The 22,711-nt window shown below is 34.0% G+C and overlaps 1 protein-coding gene across 3 annotated transcripts; it reads right to left on the reverse strand.

Annotated features, from left to right (window-relative positions):
• Positions 1–201: 201 nt before the first annotated feature.
• LOC144448257 (coiled-coil domain-containing protein 60-like) lies at positions 202–21,649 on the reverse strand. 3 transcript variants are annotated; one of them, XM_078138446.1, is made up of 16 exons: positions 20,924–21,649; positions 16,011–16,180; positions 15,552–15,621; positions 14,047–14,174; positions 12,435–12,506; positions 10,405–10,626; positions 9,622–9,735; positions 7,400–7,511; positions 6,675–6,909; positions 6,067–6,151; positions 5,342–5,435; positions 4,813–4,901; positions 4,260–4,403; positions 3,496–3,684; positions 2,700–2,889; positions 202–2,463 (listed from the first exon to the last, which is right to left on the reverse strand). In XM_078138446.1, exons 1-16 carry the CDS (start codon positions 21,269–21,271, stop codon positions 2,359–2,361), a joined length of 2,367 nt encoding a protein of 788 aa, XP_077994572.1. In that variant the 5' UTR covers positions 21,272–21,649; the 3' UTR covers positions 202–2,358. The 3 variants fall into 3 exon arrangements, with proteins under 3 accessions (XP_077994572.1, XP_077994565.1, XP_077994579.1); XM_078138439.1 differs by having other exon boundaries at positions 6,675–6,912; XM_078138453.1 differs by lacking the exon at positions 12,435–12,506 and having other exon boundaries at positions 6,675–6,912.
• Between the last annotated feature and the right edge of the window lie 1,062 nt (positions 21,650–22,711).

Here is a 22,711-nt window from a genome sequence, read left to right on the forward strand (position 1 = left end):
AAAGGGAAAGTGTGCAGAAATAGACAAGGGAAGGTAAATGTCTGTAAAGGAGATTTGAAATGAACACACAGGAGTGTCCAAGTGAGGAAGCATAAAGAAACAGAGTTGTGTATTATATATACGGTGGTGAATACATACTCTTCAACAATTCCATAAAAGGTTGTAAAATACAGTGTTTTTATTTCATACAAAAAGTTGCAAGTATACATGATGGCTTTGTAAGTACCATATTTTAGAAAATAATTATGCATTGCTGTATTTTGTGATCTTTGAACATGTATTAATTTACAATGAAGTGTACATACGAAATTTTATTATTTGTACAGAAACTTTGCACCTACAGTTTAACACTCCTTGACTACACTCTCTATCACCTCGTGCAAAAAGTAAACAAAAGTTCCTGTAACCAAGTCCTTCTTTGTCACAAACAGCACTTCATCTGCAAATTATTGATTTCAAACTGTGATGTCATATCCTAAATTGTCATTATCTCAACATACAAATGTACCACAATATTTAAAATAAATTACAGTTTTTACAATTCAAGCTTCAGCAATTTTAAATTCGAAAAATTTAATACATAATTCCTGTTAAAAATTAGCAGATATATGCTATTGATTGCATTGTGACGGGTAATTCACTGGATTCAGGCAGTAGCTTGTCGTTTGATTTGTGATTGTGTCTACTAATTTATATGGAGTACAGTTGTAATAATTATATGCAGAATATGGACATAGTATTTAGTTCGTATATATCTCATTCATTACTAACTTGATTTGTTGTTTGATAACGGAATCTAAAAGCCTCAATAGATTGACTTAATTCAATCAAATGTCAGAATGAAAAAATGTACAAAAATAATGTACTAGTAACAGGTTCTACCTCCATCATGTAACTATGGTAATCTGTAAACAAAATAGTCACTATCCGACCATTTAACATGGTGGCATACAAGAGACTGAGAGTATCGCCTTAAATAGAGATTGTGGGAGTGTGGACACATCATGGAATGTCTCCACTGAAGCCAACTAGTATGTAAAAGGAGGGAGGCAGAACATATACTAGAATGTCCAAACTGAAAGATTTTAGCAGTTACAAAATATGTTGACTAAACCTTTGAAACAAACATATTTTTAAAAATCTGTATATACACTATTTATATTTACTTATAATTCAGAGTTAAGATAGTTTGTTCATCTACATAAGAAAGTACATTTCAATCTCTTCTCTAATCAAGAGACTTGCATAATTGTATAATGTTGTCAACTTCTAAGGCACTTCAAACCTTTCTTTGGTTTTAATTTGCATAGTATAAATTTGCACAAAGTCATCATGATTGGCTATATTTCAGATATATTCAAATCTGTAGCACCAATGGCTATGTAGAACCAAACCAAACAATACTGGTTGGTTGGTTGGTTGGTTGGTTGGTTGGTAGGTTGGTTGATTGGTAAGTTGTACTGTGTACATGGAAGCTATAAATTGATTTTGATTTCACTGGAAGCCCTACATCAAAGCTAAGTATATTGAATAGTATTAATATCCCATTTCATGTAAAATGTATTTGATAAATACTTATTCAACTTTCTCTGTATGTATCTTTTCCTACCTTGTTAGAAGTGTTGTATATTTCAATAATATTGACATTTATGAGTTTATTGAGGATACAGCAAAATTCTTTTGGTCCTGCAAAAGTGAGGTGTTCAAGCATGTACAGTTGTTGTCTTAGCAACAATTTGTTTCACTACTTTCTCTTCATTTATTTAAAACTTTCACTTTAAAAAATCTTGTCCAAACAAACACACTACTCCTGGAAGCTATTTGCATATTTATTATTTTTGCGACGATCTATCCAACATACAGATCTGAGTATCTGAGTGTACCACTTGTTTCATCTCTGTGAGAACTTTGATGTGACTGTTTCTCTAATGTACATCTTTATCATTACTGTCAAAGGAAATTTCATTGGAGTGGTTTGTAGTTTATTGATGAAAAGGGTTTGACATCATCGTCTGTTGAACCAAACAGCACCATTGATATCTATTTTTATCAAATATATAAAATTGGTACCTATACATTTGAACTTTGACCTACATTGCACTTTCTATGAAATGTGGGGAATTATATAACAGAATGTGCGAGTTTCCAGACATCATTTAATGACTAATATTGCCACATATGCCCTGTTGTTTCAGTTGCATGATGGGTTGGAAGAGCTCACTTCGTGGGTTTGACTATCGTTGTAAAGTATACCCTGCATTGGTGGGCAAGCAGCTACTGGTATATCTTTCTACATTTTCGAAATGTCTATAGATTTATACCCAAGTTTTGTAAATGTTGAGTTGAACTGCACTGTTTTCATCTTGGTGGTGCACTCTGTGCCCGTAGTACTTGAGGCATGTGGTGGTGACACCAGTCTTCAAAATCGTCCACAGCCATATTGACCACTTTCTCACGAACAAACTGTAAAATACAACACATCCCATAATAAGCATTTGAAAGAGATAAGTTAGTTACACCGAACTTATTGATTATGAAAAATGTGCTTCATTTTGATTTTGATATTGAAATCAGTACACATGTACCATCAGAAAATACATCATGTATGTGTGTGTGTGTCAAGTAGACAAATAATGCTAAGATGTCAGGCACGTCTGGAGATGTTCACAATTTCAATGATGGAACAGAATTCGACTTACTTCAATGGCTGCGCTAATATCTGGTGAACACAATTCCCAACTTCTTAAGCCTGATAAGACATTCAGGAATTTTTGAGGAGTAATTTTTCTACTTTCAAAATTTCCAATATTTTCCAATCTGTCCATAATAGCAGATATTTTCCTGTCTTCATGCATAGCTGCAGGTAGGTTAATTTTTAGATCTTGAAACCTTTAACAAAGAAAATAATTTATTTAAAATATTGTAATAAAATGTTTATTTCATAATTTTGCATTTAAATTTCATTGTTAACAATAATTATCTTACACTACATAAGGAGAGATGTACACTTGCACCATTTTAAATTCATATCACATATGCTAGAGTCAAGTTATCAGAAAGACAACAAATTGCACAGTTTGGCCACTGGGGGCGCTGTTTAGAGGCGCTGTTTGAACCAGACATACAGTAACCTGCCAACATTGTGAACTACAATCCCTTTCTTGAGTTTGAACAATCTTCACTAGTGTGTCCTCTAAATAAATTTGACATACCGCTGACACACAACAATATCTTATGACCCTATAAAATTTGGCCTTCCCATATCTTACAGAGTGTTTACTCACAAGAAAACACTATTTTTTTATCATTTTGATTGGCACAACAAAATGTATGGTCTTTCATTAGAGAGTATTTACAACTGTGGCTCCAATCAATCCTATGTTAAAACTTGAGTTTCAATCTTCACACGTCCTTTTTAATATTGGACAATTATTAAACAAAACGATTAACTTATACCAACAATGACATTCCCTCAGACTTTTTTTAGTAACCTACCATTTGACTACTTCCTCATCTTGATTTTTCCTCCTTCTCTGATCCCCCTTCAACTCGGAATCTTTCTTTTTGCTCCCCTTTACTTCATCTGGATCCTTTGCTGCATTTTTGATTTTTTCCAGTTGGGTACTGATGTGTTTTTCATTTGTAATATGTTTGAACTTCTCTTCACTTCTCCACAGTCGTTTTCTAAAAAATATTGAAGTTAATATTCTTACATTAACGAGAGCCATACTTTCATAATTTGTAAGGATAGCAATTTTGCCTCATGCTGGAGGGTCAACACAGAATAAAAAGGTCAACTCATTCTCATGCAAGCCTATAGTATTTATAATGCATGTGTAGTGTACTGAGTAGAACTCATGATGGTATCAACAAAGAATTTGAATGATTGATTTTTATGATTTGCCTAGGTGGTAAAATTCACTAATTATTCACGTCACAAATAATATCTGAACACAGGACAGAATGGGTAAATAAATTAACAATAGGTAGGTGGGTGGGTGGGTTGGTTGGTAGGTAGGTAGGTAGGTAGGTAGGTAGATAGATGTTTATTGCATTGCAAGGTGTCCAACCCATGTGCAAAAAAAGACAGAAGACAAAAATATACAATACTAGTTAACAGGATGGTGTTTTATATCTTATATATCTGGGGAGAAATTATTTACAAAGTATTTCATTTTGGGTCTTGAGAGCTTTGAAAATAAATAATAGTAAATAAGTGCATGAAAGATTTAAAATACAGACAGTCCTGGATGACTTACTTCTCCATAGCTTCCAATGTATCATGAAGTACTAAAGCTTTGTCTTCAGCCACATCACTAAATTTATGCCTCAGTTCAATTGGTAGATTGCCATATTTCAAACTTGGAAAGTCAGTTTTGTTTTCCCGTCCACCTAAGGGAGCACTGTAGTTGTGGAGATAACAAAACACAAACATGTGATTGTCAAACTGGGTTTTACTTTGCAATTGCGATGACAACACATTCTGGGCTATCTGCTTTTGAAGTTATTGTTGTTACATAAGTTACATACTGTTTAATTGTTGTTATATGAAGTGACTGATAGCGAACCATGTATGATCTTGATTACCGGTAGGTACTTTAGGTATTGTGAACTGCATTTTCTTTAAACGTGGTAAGATAAAATATCCTTGGTCAAAAATAAAGTAGAAAAAGTTGCTGACATTTTGGCATCAACTCTTCGTAGCGGCACTTCAATTCTATCAACTATTTCATTAGTGTTGAATTACTACATAACATAAAAAAGCTGAGTCAGTTCTAATGTATGATTTAGTCAACAGACACATCAACTCACCTTTGAGCCCGTATTCTACTTGTTGATGCTACCCATGTTCTTATTGCACGCTCTGTTTTCCTAGGAGGTGTACCTTCTAACTGTTTTTGCTGTATGAATGACAGTTCACATACAGTCAAATAACATGCATAGTGAAATTATGACGTTTTACTAAATATATACAGACAGATCCCACCAGAGAAAATCTTATACTTTCCAAAAGGGTCAGAGCACTCCAAAATCAAGTTGTTGGCTTTACTGCCTCAACCAAGGTATCAAATAGATGCAACAGGTGTGTTCACTGAGACTTTATCAATTAATGCATCAAATGTATCGATATCTCTTCACTGGCCAATGATACAGTTTTCAATATCCTTTGTGTATCTAATGAAGATTGAAGTGTACTAGTATGTCTTTCAATTTTGTCTAGGAATCAAATTTTAGTGTATAACCCTCTAAATTCATGTTACAATATTACTTTGTCAAAAAAGTTCACATTTTGTGGAGTATTTTGTGTCAAAATTGACAATTCATGAATACATGTACTCACTGATAAAGAAGCATTCCTTGTTTTATTTTGGCGTGCTGTCAAGGCCTGTATATCTCTAGTACTTCTTATACTGCTTATTGAGCCAGTTCTTTGTCTGTAATATCACAATAATATTCAACACACACTGCATTTAATCAATCATGAATTGTATGAGTGTATATTCACCCTCGTTTTCATACAAGATCAATTTTTTTCTACAAAGTTTAAAATACTATCTTTGTCATGACTCATAATCTAATTTGAGTTTTGAGAAGAAAGGCAGCATCTAAATTTAAGATACGCTTTTTGACAGTCAAAATGTTTTGATTTATTGTATTATTACATGTGATGTTCATGTGATGTTCAAATGGAGTGTCACACACACTGGCTGAAGATTTTAAAAGTAATATCAATAGCTCAAAATCTTTTTCTATAGGTGATGTCCACTGACTCAGGGAAATATCAACCTATGGTAAATATTGTTTCAATCAACCCTCTTGGAAAAGCTTGCTTTGGTGCTAATCTATAGTCCAAGATTCAAACTGGTTTTTTACTCATTTATTATGTTATTATCACATTGCATTTTGGTTTAGAAGTGGGTTTTTAATCTTGCATTTTGACATCTGCAGATTTTACAACCAAAATAATTCATCAAAATAGAAAGTCTAGCTTTCAGCTCATTATGACAGTTTCTTCATTTTATTCATATCTATTTTGTAAAATACTAGTAGAAGTCTAATGCTTACCTTCTGGCTGAGAATGATTCTCTTGTTTGTGTGTCATCCATTCTCTCATTTCCAACAACTGATACACTATCACGTCTCTGGGTACCTGTAAAAATGACAAACATTTATTGAAAACTCATTTGGAATAACACCATAATACATGAATTATTAATACACTTACTGCATATTTACTATAAAATCCACACAAAAGTCAAAATAGTAATTGCTTATATCAGATCAAAAGTGGTAAAATTATGAACATTACTACTTTATGATCATGGTTGACATCAGTATTCTACAAAGATGACTCAAATCTGGTATCACAATTATTGGAAGTATGTATATCGTTACTGAGATTTAATGTTTTGTATTTTGATGACAAAATTGCTGCTAATTCAAGATAGTAGGGTAACTTCACAAAACAAAGTGACATGTGTTATGATCTGTGCCAGCTTTGGTTTGTGCATGGCAAATTAAGAAATGACATTGCATACTAGATCAACAGATACATTATATGGAACTCAAATGTATGAGTAGAATGGTTATAATTCACAACCTGTTTATATTCCCAATCTTGTCAAGAAAATGATACTCCGACACAATCGATGCAAAACACAAATTCTACCAACCTCTTTCATATTCAGTGTCTTCATCAACCCTACTCATAACATCTTCCCTTTCTAGCAAATTGTCAGGAGGGATAGGTGTAGAGCTGTGATTACTGGACATGGTTGATGGCGACCTCTGCATTTGAATCAAGCTAGCAAGACCTGCCAGAGAACTCTTCCTTGGAGTACTGCGTATACTACCAACTGCTGATGCCAGCGTCAGAGTGTTACCAAAAGAACGGCCTATTCTCTTTTGCTGCTGGAAGCAAAAAACACACAGGATGAAAATTGTTAACTACAAAGGCACATACCAGTAGACAGCAAAATTACGTTAGAATTACAATCATCAAAAGAAGAGAATATACAAGACTTCTTTCTTCCAACTCTAGTAACTCAAACAACAATAAATAAAAATACACAAGGTTGTTGAGACTTGACTCAGGAGGCAAGAGGCAGGCCACTATTTTATTAAAAAAAAGTTTTGTAACAAAATCAAAATGTACTGTGGTGAGAGTTCTATAGTCTGCACTCAAAGAAAAGACTATTCTGTAGTAGACATGTTAACTGATTCTAGGCTATTTGTGTTTTATCCACCAGATGACTTGCATAAAACTGATGTAGAAAAATATGATTAAAGACTTAGTAATTTTGTTTTGTATACTTTGCAATGAACACAGAATTTTTAGAGTCAGATTTTGAAAGGAGAAATATGTTGACATAGTTGACAATATTGACTTTACAATTACCCTTTCCATGAAATCTTTCTGCGTAAGGAATCTGCTCCATCTCTGCTCTGTTTGTTTGTCTCTTTGAACAGTTCTCATTGGTAATTTATTAAATGAATTGTCTTCAAGTTCGCTGCAAAAACAAAACAAGGGAAATAACTATCCGATTACTAAAACTCCTGTACATATTTGAAATGTTGTGTTTTGCAGTCTTAAAACTACTAAATGCTTTGATCAAACACAGCAAACATTTTATCGTTAATGGAGATCACTTAAAATTGTCGACATTTTCTACATTTAAATAAATTCAATTCAAAGGCAACATCTGTCTGAGTGTTGATCTCAGGTAACCATGGAGATCCTGCTTGTTGATATCATGTAACCAATGTAACCATGGAAACCCTGCTTGTTATCATTATATCAATGGTTTGGAGGTTTCAGAATTCTTTCCATTAGTTACGATAGTCTTTTAATTATTTGAGACGACTGACATGTTTTGATATTTTTTACTTAATTTGATCTGTAATTTGCTTAGATCTCAGACAGAGCTGTCTGTTCTCAGATATCAAGAAATATGGTACATCATTTATTACCAAAAACTTATTCAATACTTTGACAGAGTAACATTGTAGAAATGTGCACTGTCTAATTTACATATTTATGAACAAATTATGACTCCTCTCAATTTACCGTTTGTCATTTTTGCTTACTTTGCCTCACTTCATTACTTCACCATATTTTTTGTCTTTTTTATTTCTTTTAAAAGACAGATTGACAGGCAGATTGACAGACAGACAGACAGACAGACAGACAGACAGACAGACAGACAGACAGACAGACAGACAGACAGAAACTGCAACCTAATGATATTATGACAGATCAACTGCTGATGACACAAACAATTAAAAAAAACCCTTTACATGTAAAATCCAACAATTCCTTCACACAAACACAGTTGGTGACAAAGATGATCACACACACAATATACATGCATTACTGTATTTCATTACACCTTGCAACACACAACTGCACAGCTTCAAAGAAACTGTATGATGTTAAGCAATTTTGAACTTTGCAAAGTGAATATGTCGGTTGTCCAATACACCACATATTCACAATACATCATTGCTTAAACTAGGCTTGTTTGAAATTACCCTTCTTTATTGTCGTTTATTTTTTCTTGTTCAGTTATGTCACTTGTTCCATCATTTTTATTATAATATAGAAGATATCTAAGAAAGGGAGAGAAGAGAACTAAGAGAAAAGAGACAGACAGACAGACAGACAGACAGACAGACAGACAGACAGACAGACAGACAGACACAGCAACATATATAGACTACTTTTCATTTCATAACTGACTCTTGGAGAATTCCATGAGGGTTCCTTCCGATTTGTACATCAAAAAACACTGCAAAAAAAACCATGCCATGTCCTATACATAATTCATTTGGTTTTTAGCACCTAGCACTTTGCTTAGAGTTCTGCAGTATATTTCTCACAGCCTTGAATTGTACATAACGATACCCAGGAATCCAAGGTAAATTTCAAAAATCATGATATCTACATAATATTCTATATTAATCACAACTGCTTTCATTTTTACCGTTCCTGATTGTCCTTTACATTCCCTTGCTCTGTTTCACTTGAGTCATCTTTTAGTCTAAGAGGAGATCCATTGAGAGAAAGAGAGAGACAGAGAGACAGAGAGAGAGAGAGAGAATATGAAAGAGAAAGTCTCACAGAAATTTAGACAGACAGTCAGTCAGACAGACAGACAGACAGAAACTAAGACTTTTCACAATTGTCACTCTATATATAAGTAGCTTCAATCAATTGCAACTACCAGTAACATTTTCTAGAACTTCCTACATTGTCATATTGAGATATTTTATATCAATCCACGCCATATCCTATACATAATTCATTTGGTTTTTAGATACAAAAAAGTCTAAGAGACAATTATATTTCATCATGATTTTAAATTATTCCTACTAATAAAAAACATCTATATATTTATTCTAAAACATTAGCGTTACCATGGTTTCTGCAATGAAAATACAGTTTAAATAGTAAGTAATTTGGCAAACTGCCAAATAACAGTCTTGCCCCAGGGTGGGCGACAATTTATCATTCTCTTTGAGGCACCGAAATCTATGATTTGCCCTGAGCGAACTAATAGAAAACTCTGGATATAGTCACCAAGAGAGAGAATATAAAGATAGTAAAATAATTATACTCACTGGTAATTGATGTTCCAACATTGCAGGATTGGTCCCATTACAAATTTTTGTTGGTCTAAGTTCATTGCTTGTAGAATCCAATTCAAGGCACATAATTGTCGAAATATAGATCCTCTGTGAGGGGTCAGAAAACAGGCATTTGCATGGTTATTACTCATACTATAACCAAACCAAAAATTATAAAGCACACTTAGTGCAAAAAAAGTGTTCTCTTTTTTATCTTCAATGCAATCTGTCATTATAGTAGATAAATAGTACCAGTCTACATCCTGGTAGAATCTATGTGACATGTCCATTTGATTAATCTTATCAGTTTGAGTAACCTTGTTAGATACATGTCTGGTTAGAACACAATCTAAATCATTTTAATAATTAATAAACACAATTAACACACACACACACACACACACACACACACACACACACATATATATACACAGACAGTTAAAGGTGTAGTACTTTACACTATAATTCTGATGAAATGTATTAAAATGATAAAAATATGTTGCAATTCTAGTACCTGAAAAATTATGTCATTGAATGATTCACATTGAGATTTTAATGCCAGGAGGCAAGTACTGTTAGAACATATGTATATGACAAGACAAATAACCTACAAATATTTTAAAACATATTTCACAAAGTATTCCGTTCCAGTAACACAAAAGTGTTGTTTTTTTTCAAGTGAAACTAGAACCACTTTGACAACCTTTCTGAACTTTGAGTAGCATATACATGGAGGAGGAAGGACTGTGAGAGGAGGGGGAGGGGGGAGATACAGACCTTGATGCCTCTTCTTCTGCTTGAGTTTCAGGCTGAACATTGATATTAGAATGACAAGGTGTAAATGGCCTTGGAGGATTCACCTTCTTCTTCTTCTTTCTTTTCTTTGCACTTAAAGTGGATATTTCTGTTAGTACTGATTTGGTAGGCGATAAACTTCCTGTACGCACTGTCTCCTCATCAGATGTAGCTTCCATCCCTCCATTACCCAATAAACTAGCCCTGAAATGGGATTCAAGGAAATATAATATTTAACCTTTAAATATTGACATTACTTTTTCATGTGGAATTTCATTATTTTTCACTGTAACCAAGGAGCTGTTCTGATCCATAAACAAACTACCACATCCTGATACAAAGTACTCCAACTATAATCAATATTGTAGACTGTACACTACAAATTATTAAATGTCTCTCTACATTAATTTTACATAGTGGTATTGATTTTCAATTTCTAAAGATCAGTCTTATACAGAGTCTCCATAACATAGACAGCATACCGTGGTATATAATATCTAGGGTATACAACTCACTGTCGCAGCGTTACTGGGGTTTTCATAAGTACCGTCTGAGCTATGTTTGTCCTGACAATTCATATTGTATGTAAATGAATTCTTACTGTCCAACATTGCATCTAAACAGTTTTGAAAAGAAACAACCAAATAGCCATTTAGACATTTTCGTCAAAATGGATGACATATATGTGGTCAAAAGTTGCTTTGAAGCTTCTACTTTTATACAGAGTTTTTATTTCCTGTTGCATGAAAGAACACAACTTTATATTTTCTGTCCATGTTTACCGACTTTCTTAAAGAATGACCCCAGTGTCAAATGAATCAGTACATCTACTTCAAATATCTCAGGTAATATGTGAAAGGTTAACACACACGCACACATATTTCACTCCATCTATTTACAAACACAACAGTTATAGGGTTAGCTGCATGCATTGATGCATTCATGAATTCATGTTAATTTATAATCTGATACTAACCTAAAAATAACACAAGGAAGAGATTACAATAGTGTTAGACAATATCATGATATTGCTGTCTTGGTTTGTTTTGAAATGCCAAATGAACTTTGACCTAGCACATGAACTTTGACCTAGTTGCCATGCATTACTACTTTATCTACAGTGAACATATATGACATCTTTTATTAAAGTCTGACGACAGCTTCTACCACGTACTTCTTTGTTGTCATGCAGCAGCAATCAGTTACTGTATATATTGCAGTGACTTTAACAACCAAATGAAGTTTTAGCCTCTTGTATTTCCCAGTTTTTAAATTTCAGATGATACATAGATACAACCAATGTGATTTCTGTTTTTGCCATTTAAACTTTAAATCTGAGGATTGGATATTTATTTGGGATTTATAATTTATCAAACAATTTTATCATGGCTTCCTACCTGACAAATCAATGTGAAACAACATATGCTAAGCCCTTGTTTGTGACTCAGTACATTGCAAAAATCTTTTTAAAAATGTGTAAAAAGTTTGTTATTGTATGTACAATAACAAACATTTTACACATTTATCTGTGTTTTGCAATTTATTGGATTACAAACAAGGACTTGGCATATGTTGTTTCACATTGATTTGTCAGGTAGGAAGCCATGATAAAATTGTTTTATGAATTAAAAATGAAAAATGAATATCCAGTCCTCACCAATATGGCCAGTTTAAAGAGGAGACCTTCATTTGGAGTATCATTAATATTTTAACTGTGCTAGTTATTAATAATACAACAAGCTATTATTTGTAGAATACCATCACTACAACTGGTGGCTATGTTATTGTTAGTTTTTTCTAATAACCCTGCAAACTGAAAAGGGTATTTTAATGATTAAATGTTAGCTTCACACTACAAAAAAAAAGCAAAACTAAGCAACTGTAAGCATTGTTATGATAATGTATTAAAAAGCAGCAGTGCATGTGTGGCATCATCATGGTGAATAGCTAGGGTAGGTAGTAGTACTCTCACACTACATGAACACGGTGCAAGTTACTTTGCACAACCTTACCGAGAAAATGCCACTTCTTTTACTTCATGGTCACTATAATCTCTTTGTGTTGGCGCTGAACACATGTAAGAACTGTAAACAGGTAAACAGAATTGCCCGTTTTCAGCTATCAGCAGTTAAAGACACCAGGGTTCCCATGTGAAAACTCAAAACTGTGCTCCTTATATTTCAGTTAAAATGTGACTTGCATTGACCAGTTTATGCATCACTGATCTAGGCTTCTTTGTTACAAAAGTGCAGTTCGAGTACAGTAAAAATGGCGTACTTTTATTTCAATTTGAAAGAAAGCATACCAAGCAAGTGTGCATGAAGGCAGAGTTTCTTTGTACATTAATTCTGTCATATATTGTTTACATATTACATCCAGCTAAAAGTCTGTAAGAATCAATGCTACATGAATAATGGTACATGCACTCAGTCCCGTACATTGTTTAAGACATGCACATACATGCATAGAATTTCTGGCCAATTACAGAGAACAACTAGTGTAAATTGTAACTGTCAAGAAGCACTATGCATTATTGATGTTTCCAACAAATGAACCATACCTTTCAAAAAACAACCCTTTGTAATATGAGAGCTACTTTTTAGGTAGAAAGACTACTGGTAGGGAACTGTATGCAATATGCATAACTGTTACAATAGCAACAAAGTAAAAAATGTTGTCGTCTTCTATAAAACAGGACACTCAAAGTTGAGTTTTTCATTTTTTTAAACAAATAATTGCCAGTATCTGATACAACTGGTTACCAATTTTTGAAAGTAATCGATTTGTCTAATTTCTTTGATGTGAGTACTGTAAATCTGGACATTTTTGCTTCAGATTTATTTTCACCTGTTTCACTAGAAAACAGAAAATAATGCAAAAATAAGTCGTGACTACTAAGATGTCTTCTTGTACATGAAAACAATGTACCTGTCAGCTAATTAGTAAAAAAATCAGTCATTGAGAACTAGCTGAAGACTGCAAAATTGTCACTAAGAATTTCTTTTTGCTTATTTTGCTGGAAAAAAGTGCAAATTAGTAAGTATAGTTATTATATGCCTTCTTGTACATAAATACAATGTACCCCAGTCTGATAATTAGTCAAAATTAGTCTTTGAGAATTACTAGCGCTAAGCTGTCATTCAAGACTGTAAAAATGCAATATCTGGGTTTACAGTATGAGAGAAAAGTTGGACACTGATAATATGGTCAACAGTCACATGGTACGACAGCATTCCATGGCAACATGCTAGCTTGTAAAGATAGAGGATCGATACAACACAGAATACAAGTGTCGGCCGTCAAACTTGTTGTCTATTATTTATTTTGCTCAGTTTTAACTAGCGTTGTAAGAAACAAAGACAACATCGCTTAATTGTTGTCAATTAATCAATAAAATCAATATTTTTAATTGGAAATGGTCTCATCTTTTGTGTAGTCTGACTCAAATCTTACTATTGACTTCATTACTATTGTTTGTAACTCTGAGATCATGGACACATCTCAGTGAAACCATTGACCCCTGGACATCTAGGTCTCTACTTAAAGTAAATAGAAGTTATGAAGGAGGGAAAATATTTTAGAATGGGGAATTTACATGAAGATAAATAACAAACACTCTGTTACCTTAAGTCAACATCTTCACCAAGTTCTTCATCAGTTTCACCTTCTGAAGAACTTGGAATGTGAGCTGGTTGCCATTCTCGTCGCCTTTTCTCCATCAACTTTCGATGCTCTATTTCTTCAGCATTCCGCTAAAACAAGAAAAGCAGAATTATTACTTAATGTTACAATGTGGGAAATTTTGAAAAAATTGAAGAAATGATATACCTGTACCTGAGGAATCAGGAGGGTACATTTTACTGTTCTTTACTTTTGTCATTTGAATTCAACACTTATAAAACAACTGATATGATGCATCAGGGCAGGTAAAAAATTATTTTCTATTTCAGATTGGTACTTTTCAAAATGGGTATTGAGAATTCTTTTAATTGTTGGGGGGGGGGAGGGTATAACCTCTCTACTATGTGTTCTTTTTATCAACTTCTGATCATCAAGTCATTGTTGTGCAACACATTTTTGTTCAAAGTTTATTTTTAAAAGTTTACAACTGAAAGAGCAAAAATAGGTAGGATCAGGTACTCAGAATCAATTTTTGTTCTTTGTTTGGCCTGATTAGAAAATTATGACACATATGGGAATAGGATAGAGTTATTTCTCAATGTGACAAGAGAATAATAAATGTTATCATGATTAGATAAATCCATCAAATTCATCCATCAAGTGTATATGTATATGTACTATTGTTGATGTTGATAGCAGTCTGTACTTTGGACACTCTGACTGGTTTAAATAACTCTGTAATCTTTTCTATTGTTGTATATAAGTCTCGCATTCTGAGATACTTGTTATCACCAACTCCTTAGTAGATTTAGATATTAAAGTTTAATCCTGAATATTAAAGTTGAAATGTTTTTGGAGAACAATAAACAAGGATATCAGACAAGGATATGTTTTATGCTAGCTGATAGAAGATTATACATGTACATGATATATTAACATATACAGTGTTTTGTATAGACATAATACAAGAGCAGTACAAACACAGTATATGACAGTATAAGAGGTGCATGTGTATGTGTATATATATATATATATATGTATGTGTATGTGTGTGTATGTGTGTATGTGTGTGAGTGTGTCAGGGTGTGTGTATGTGAGTACGTGAGCGTGTGCATGAGTGTGTGTATGTATGTGTGTGTGTGTGTGTGTGTGTGTGTGTGTGTGTGTGTGTGTGTGTGCGTGTGCGTGTGTGCGTGCACTTAGGTGAAATTTACACAAGTCTCTAAGTGAATGTCCAAGGGTTCTCATTTTAAAATTATGGGTAAATCATACCTGGAGGGGTGTTACCAGATTCCCATCTCTGTTTACTGAACTTTTGAAACCCAATACAATCAGTCTGAATGATCTAAACTCAGGATGTGAGAAATATTGTGGCTTTAGAAGGCAACATTTTCTTTACATCCCAAAATGGGGATGTTTATTTAGAAATCTCAGCATCATGAATAAATATACTGCTGACATGTTAGTGGGAGAGTTTCATTAAAGAATTTGAATTGAGCAAGTCTTACCCTTGCATTATCCTGGGTTCGAATAATTGTGAACAAACCATGTCCCAATTTGACAGAAGTTATCATTCGCCTGAAATGAAATAAAACATTGATTCATGAGTGTCAAAGTAAATTTGCATACTGAGTGACAATCTACCAGCGGTATTTGATGTACGTATCACAACTGAATGAAAATATATAGATTTTCATCTTTGTATTTACGTAGTAATTGGATAGTGAACATTAAATTTATCTCGTTACTCAAAATACCACCATTGTTGTAGGACACATAACTTTGCAAAGATATTGTTGCTTGCCCATTTTCTATGGATGTGGCCATGGTTGCTATACACATTTGTGCTCTTTGGAATGCTCACGCATTCAATTTCCCACCTGGCTGTTGCTATGGACATGGTCTTTGTTGCTAGGAAAAGTTGCTTTAATTTTGGAGCAAGGTTGTAATCAAACAGCAAAGTATACCTTCCATCTGCAACTTCTCTGCTGAGTGTTTTCTTATTTTTAGTGGACTTCCTTCGTAAAACGAACTTCTTTGGTTGAGTTCCATCTAATTCACCTTGTTGATCACCACTGTTATCTTTGTCAGCATCACCATCCTCATCAGAACTACTACTCCTTTCATCCACCTCAACCTGACAAATAAACAACAAACATTTATAATAAATTGCAAGAATGAATGTTCCAGGTTCATAGTTATAGGTGAATATTTTTAGTCACAGAATAAACTATTTTTGGGGGAAAAGAATCCTAAATAAATGTTCACTGATGTCAGCATTGTAAGGGTTGTGCAATCTATAAATATAATTATCGAAAGTTACTTTCTTTAATTATAGCAACTGTAATCTATAACTGTCCATTTGTAATCATTATTGGATCATTATCCCATTCCAATTTTTTTATCTTGATAATCAGCTCCGTCACAAACAATCTGAGAGTATCATCTGAATACATACATCAATCAAATTCAAAATACAAAATCATACACATCAAACTCAGCTCATAAAACAGCTAGAATGACTTTTTGTTGCATGGAAATTTACTTTCACCACATATTTCTCTGAACATATCAAGTCTTTAAACCACTTTGTAAACCTATTAGATACATCACCCATGACAACATAAATTTGAGCAATTTGTTGGCGGATCAAGAATAATTCTCTCTAACAATGACTTCAATGTAATGTATGCAAAAAAGTATCTGCATCCAAACTGAGATTCTTACAATGCAGAAGAGGGAGGTATTTTTATTGACTGTCCATTATTTTCAAGTCTTTGACCGAGTATTACAAATGAAATGGTTACACCCTTTACACTAGCTTTAAATCCCTACCAACACAAGCACACCTCTCAAAAGTTTGTTTATGTTAATCAAAGGAGACTTTCACAGTAGTACTTCACAACTAGATCTGAAGCCAATACAGAACAAATACTAAAGTATGACTTATTTACACATGACAATATGACCCTGAGGCAACTTTTCCATACATCAATAGTCAACTCATAAGATTAAATTGTGGAAAAAATTAATCCTTTCAGTATAAGCGTCCATTATACATAATATTCCTTTCCTGTAGGTTAAATAACTTCTGAGTGACGTTAATACTTAAAAGACAACTCTACACTAGGGGGCATTTACCTTTTGAAATACAAACCTGGCTGTAACCAATAACAAGCAGCCAGACGTTATTGAGTTGTTCAGACATAGGGCAATCACATTACCAAACAGAGACATTTTTTATGTGAGTAACTGACGTGAATTCACATGTTGTACGCAGCTTGAATTTCACTAACCTCACCTTACTATTGTAGTTTTTGCAATGTGAGATGTAGAGAGAGAGAGAGAGAGAGAGAGAGAGAGAGAGAGAGAGAGAGAGAGAGAGAGAGAGAGAGAGAGAGAGAGAGAGAGAGAGAGAGAGAGAGTTTCATGTAGTTTCTATTTTGCTGTCCTGTATCTCTGTATAAAGTAGTATAAATATCTATTTTAATGAGAACTTTATTTTATGAAACTGACTACTGAATTAATTACCTAGTATAGCGAAATAATTAAATTTATCAAACTGACTATTGAATTAATTCCCAAGTATAGCGATAATTAAATTTATTCCTCCTTTACAATCTCAATGAATGTAAGTTTGATTGACCGTTTGGGGTCAAAAAAGTGCAACATTTTAAGATTTCTAATGACATTCCTGTAATACATGTCAACAGTCCATTATGTTGGTTGTTCATAGATAAATATACATGCATGCCAAGTATTGCAGAGAGTTCAAGTGTTGCCAAGCACCAACATTATCTCAACACATTCTTTTAAAACTTTTGTTGTTGTGAGAAATATCGTAACTGCGTGTACAATGGAAAACACAGTGATGGCTGCGTCTGCCCCCATTTTACCTCTACACAATGGCGTTGCTACGATCTCCTTCTATAATCTTCTAAAAATTTTGCACCATAGGAAAGGTGATATCACGAACCTTAACACATTATATTTCACGCAAAAACAACAACTAAATCAATATGTTTTAGAACATTCTAGTAAACCAAGATGTTTATCACAAAGTGGGTACTTTATTAGGTAAAATCTACTTTACACCAATGAAGTTTATGAGCTCATAAAGTGAAATGTACCACAAAACAAATTCCTTAGCCATTTTAGTATTGTGTATGCTACCATTATGAAAATACAGTCAAACTATTGTATAGCTATTGTTATATCTCTAAACTGCCATTACAAATTATAGAAATAACAATTAACATAATTTTTCAGTCAAAAACAGTACACATTGGATTATTGGCACTTTGTCTTAAAATAACAGTTTTCAATTTGTGATATAAAAAATGATTTAGCAGGATAGTACTGATGGTTCGATTTGCTTTTTTGCAAGAAATCAAAACTATTTTTTATTAAAACCAATACACCTAGATTGATTTCATTAATTAATATTTCAAAGATTTCAATGTTGTAATCCTGGTTTATTTCATATAAATCCCACACTTCTACAAAAATGTCTTACAATGACAACTATGAAACTCAATAGAAAACTTTGCCTAGCTGGCCCAAATCTTACTAACACTGCTACACTTTCTCTTGGCTGGTGGTGAGCTACCATAATCAGTCCAATGTACAAGGACAACACTGAAGGTAACCTATTAAATGATGACACGTTCATTCTGATATATTTGTAGCCTGTTAATACTGGGCTGGTGAGATACATCCTTAGCTGGTCATACCTTCCAGGGCATATTATGTATCTTCTAAATAGCCACCTAGGATATACCTCCTAGCTAGCCTCCTAGGGCTAGGATGTACAACCATCAATGTATCAGCAGCGCAGTAAACAGACTAACATAACAATTGTACTTCACTTCTTGTCATGCCAGATTATAACAAGAGGAAAAGTTAATTAGATTTTTTTATCAAGTCAGACAATAAGATTTAGCAACATCTCTGAGATATTTGTCTGGCTTGATGATAAAATGTAGCAATGTTGGTAAGATTTTTGTTGAACCAAATTATGTTTTGCTTCAGGTTTTGTGATTTTCTTTGTACTAAATGTCTATTTTCATTTTATGAATACTTTTGAGTTTTGAAATTAAAATTGCACTTTACTACATAAATGTTATCTTTTATCTCATTAATTTTGTTTTCCTTTTTATAAAAATTACAACCTAAAATAACATTATGTGATTATCAATTAACTGTTTCTTTTCCCTTTCTGACTACTAGCAATAACCACTTTAGAATGCCTGACACTTTTCCAAGTTAACCCCTGCATGCACACAAAGAGTGCGATTGACATTTCTCTAATGGACCATTCCTGTAGCTGTAACTCGTACTTTATCGATTGTGTAAAGGGAAACACCATTACTGTAGCATTTCACTCCATTCTGCTTTGTGTAAATACATTTCAGTTAGGTATTGTATGCTACATGTGTTTACTGACCGATAGTATATTTACTGATTGGCAACTTTCAAGTACTTTAAAGCTAATTTCTGCTCAAAAGAGCACTGTCATTATATTCAACAATGTGCCAAAAATGTGGTACAGATAAAGTCAAAATTTCTTTTGATGAATTTTCTGCTCAGAATACCCGAGAATAAATTCTGAAACAATGATTTGAAAACATGCACATATTAGATTACAAGTTAATGGAACTTGTCAAAACAAATTGTTACATTATTTGATCTACAAGTAATTTGTATGCAAATGTCGAAACTTTAATATCAGTTGTGGCCTAAAGAATTGATTAAATTAGGTAATATTAACTATAGTATTGATATCACTGTTCTGGTTATTTGAAAACAAAATACAATTTGATTTAATTATCTAAAAGTCTGTGCAATCAGTTTAACAATTAGCCTCCAATGCTATGCTTAATCAAATTAAGCTGATATGTTGTTATTGATGAGATGGTGATTTTACAGTGTAAAGGACTCCCCACAGAGTTTGTTGCTTATCGGAATGATTAAGTTACCTGGGGAACCAGGAGCTGATACCTATTGGGTTTTTGTTGCCTTCCTGACAAGTACCTGGGGAATCATTTTCGAAGCAGATCCCAGTTTGTTGCCTCTGGGAATATATGGAAATAATTTTTCAAAGCAGATCCCACAATTCGTTGCCTTTGTTACAATTACCTGGGGAATCATTTTTTTTCGAAGCAGTTCTCACAATCTGTTGCCTCTGTGGCAATAACCCATGGAATCACTTTTCGAAGCAGTTCTCACAATATGTTGCCTATGTCGTGACTTAAGACGCTACCTGTGTAACCATTTCTCGAAGCAGAGCTCACAAAGTTTGTTGCCTTTGTAACAAATACCTGGGGAATCATTCTTCTAAACAACAGAAACATAACACCTTTGTGTAGTCCTGTCATTCCATCATTAATCTTTCAAGATAGATCCCAAAACATCCATTATCTATACTGTTTCGACTGACTTCAATAAATAATGTGAAACTTCTGTTGTCACTCTGACCAAAATGTTTGAGTATCTAGCGTCTACATAATGCACAAAATGAGACTTGTCATCGTGACAATGACTTGATTTATTTTTATTTTCCCGATTTCAAAGGTTTTTTTTTTTAACATTACCTCTGAGAGCGACTTTGTGTAACTTGTCTGAAATATAACGTGCAAGCTTACACGTCCTTCAAACTTTAAAGCTTATTCACTAATATATAATTGAATTACCAGATGTGTTATAGATATAACGAAATGTCACACTTCTCTTCGTTCTGTCATTTATATTTTAGATATTTTTTTTATTTGTAAAATTAGTAGTGCGTAGAGGGTCTGTAAAGATCAAAAGATCAGTCAGCTTTATCAATGAAACACATACGATCGATAGCTGTGAATGTATGAAGAAATGTATACGTTACCTCATTGCCAAGTTGGCCCAGAGAGTGCAGAATAAGTTTTCCTTCATCCAAGTAGAATGGTTCGCCTACTATTTTATATGGCTTATAGCTGACGGCATTGTAGCCTTGTTCTGTCATTTGCCTTCGCCTCCTTGCATAGTTTTCCCGAAAAACTGCCTCTCTGGTTGGATTGGAGCAATTGTACACAGTGTCCGATCTGGCTTGGATGTGTAATCCTTGGTGCGATGGTATGGGCAATGGTTGTTTTTGGATACATACCGTTCCCGGCCTGTGTGAACTGTCGCGGGACGGAACTGTCAAGAGTCTCCCTTGGCCATACGACCTGGGATCTCGGTTCTTAGGTGCCATGGTTGTAAGAGTTCCTTCTCTCAGTACTATACACGGCCTAGTGACCGCTATCTAGCATCAGCAGTTCCAACAACGGTTGGGCTTTCATAGCTGAGTCCAAACACTCCTAGCTCCTGCATGCCATGTACACATTGACAACAATACACATACGTACACGGGACTGTTCCAGCGTCCGTCGCCCTCTTCTTCCGGAAATCTTCGACTGGTATGAACACAGCACAACTTCACGGCGACCGTTTAGTGTGTCGATTCGATTACTGGGCGAAGAGAGTTACACAGCGGATAAATACCAATTCATTTGAGTTCAGTCTTAAATTTACCTCTCCATGTAATAAACCGTAAAACGATAATACATTACTCAACTTGTGTAGGAAGGAACTGATTTCACGCCGCGTTCAATGAGATCACGCTGTTCTATCTGAAAATGTGCCCCCACTGCAAAAAAATATATAAAAATCTTCAAACGTAATTTAAATGTCAGAATTCATGCTCTTTGTTTCTCTCTGGTACGATATTATTTTTATTAAAAGCGGACTATATAAATACAAATAAAACTTCACCTCTCAAAACTGTACATTTCACCGTTTTTGTTACTATGTCATTGGGGAAAGCAGATGTATGACAGAACAGCCACTTTGAATGAATTAGGTTACTAAGCTACTTCCATAAACAATTCATTCTGCAGTCTCAGTGTACTATACCGATTTTGTAACAACCTGGTGGCTACTGGTGTTAGTTATTGAAATTGATATATTAGTCAAATATTACACAATTTACGGAAGAAAAGTTAAAATGGACATGATCATTTTGGTGACCAATTTCAAAATACATGTACTTGTTTAGGGAGTCGGAGGGAATCACTATCATGTCAGAGCCGCTGTATATGCTCGGCTCGGTATACTCCTTGAACTATAGGTCATCGACATTGGTATGAGCTAGCTAGAATTCAATCGTGTGGGGATTTTTGCTTTGCTTTTTTTTAACCATTCCCTTACCACGAACGAATGGCAAGAGAAAAAATCCCTATATGTTAAGACTGGATTCTTGCCTACATTGGCAATTACATTTGAGATGTTCATGATGTTGGTAGACATGTAAAAGTCTTTTATACAGGACTTGTATATATTAAAAAGGCGAAACTACTCATGCAATACTCCATACATCATCGTAAACAACAGTCTCTTTTACAGCACCATCCAAGAAAACACCGCACCGCCAACAGGTTCGTTGCTTCAACAGAAATACACGTATGTTCTCTGGCTTGCTAGAATGTACTCCACAGTGTCAAATTATTTTTCACCAAATTTCAGAACGTTGTCGGATATTTTATATAAAAATGCATCGAATCTGAACTTGTCATATATATCATATATGCCTACAATTCTTACAGCAGAATATTTTCTTCGAGTAAAACAAAACATATTGTGATCTTTCGTATAT

Source organism: Glandiceps talaboti, chromosome 2 (genome assembly GCF_964340395.1).
Source record: "Glandiceps talaboti chromosome 2, keGlaTala1.1, whole genome shotgun sequence".
In the NCBI taxonomy this organism is placed as follows: domain Eukaryota; kingdom Metazoa; phylum Hemichordata; class Enteropneusta; family Spengelidae; genus Glandiceps; species Glandiceps talaboti.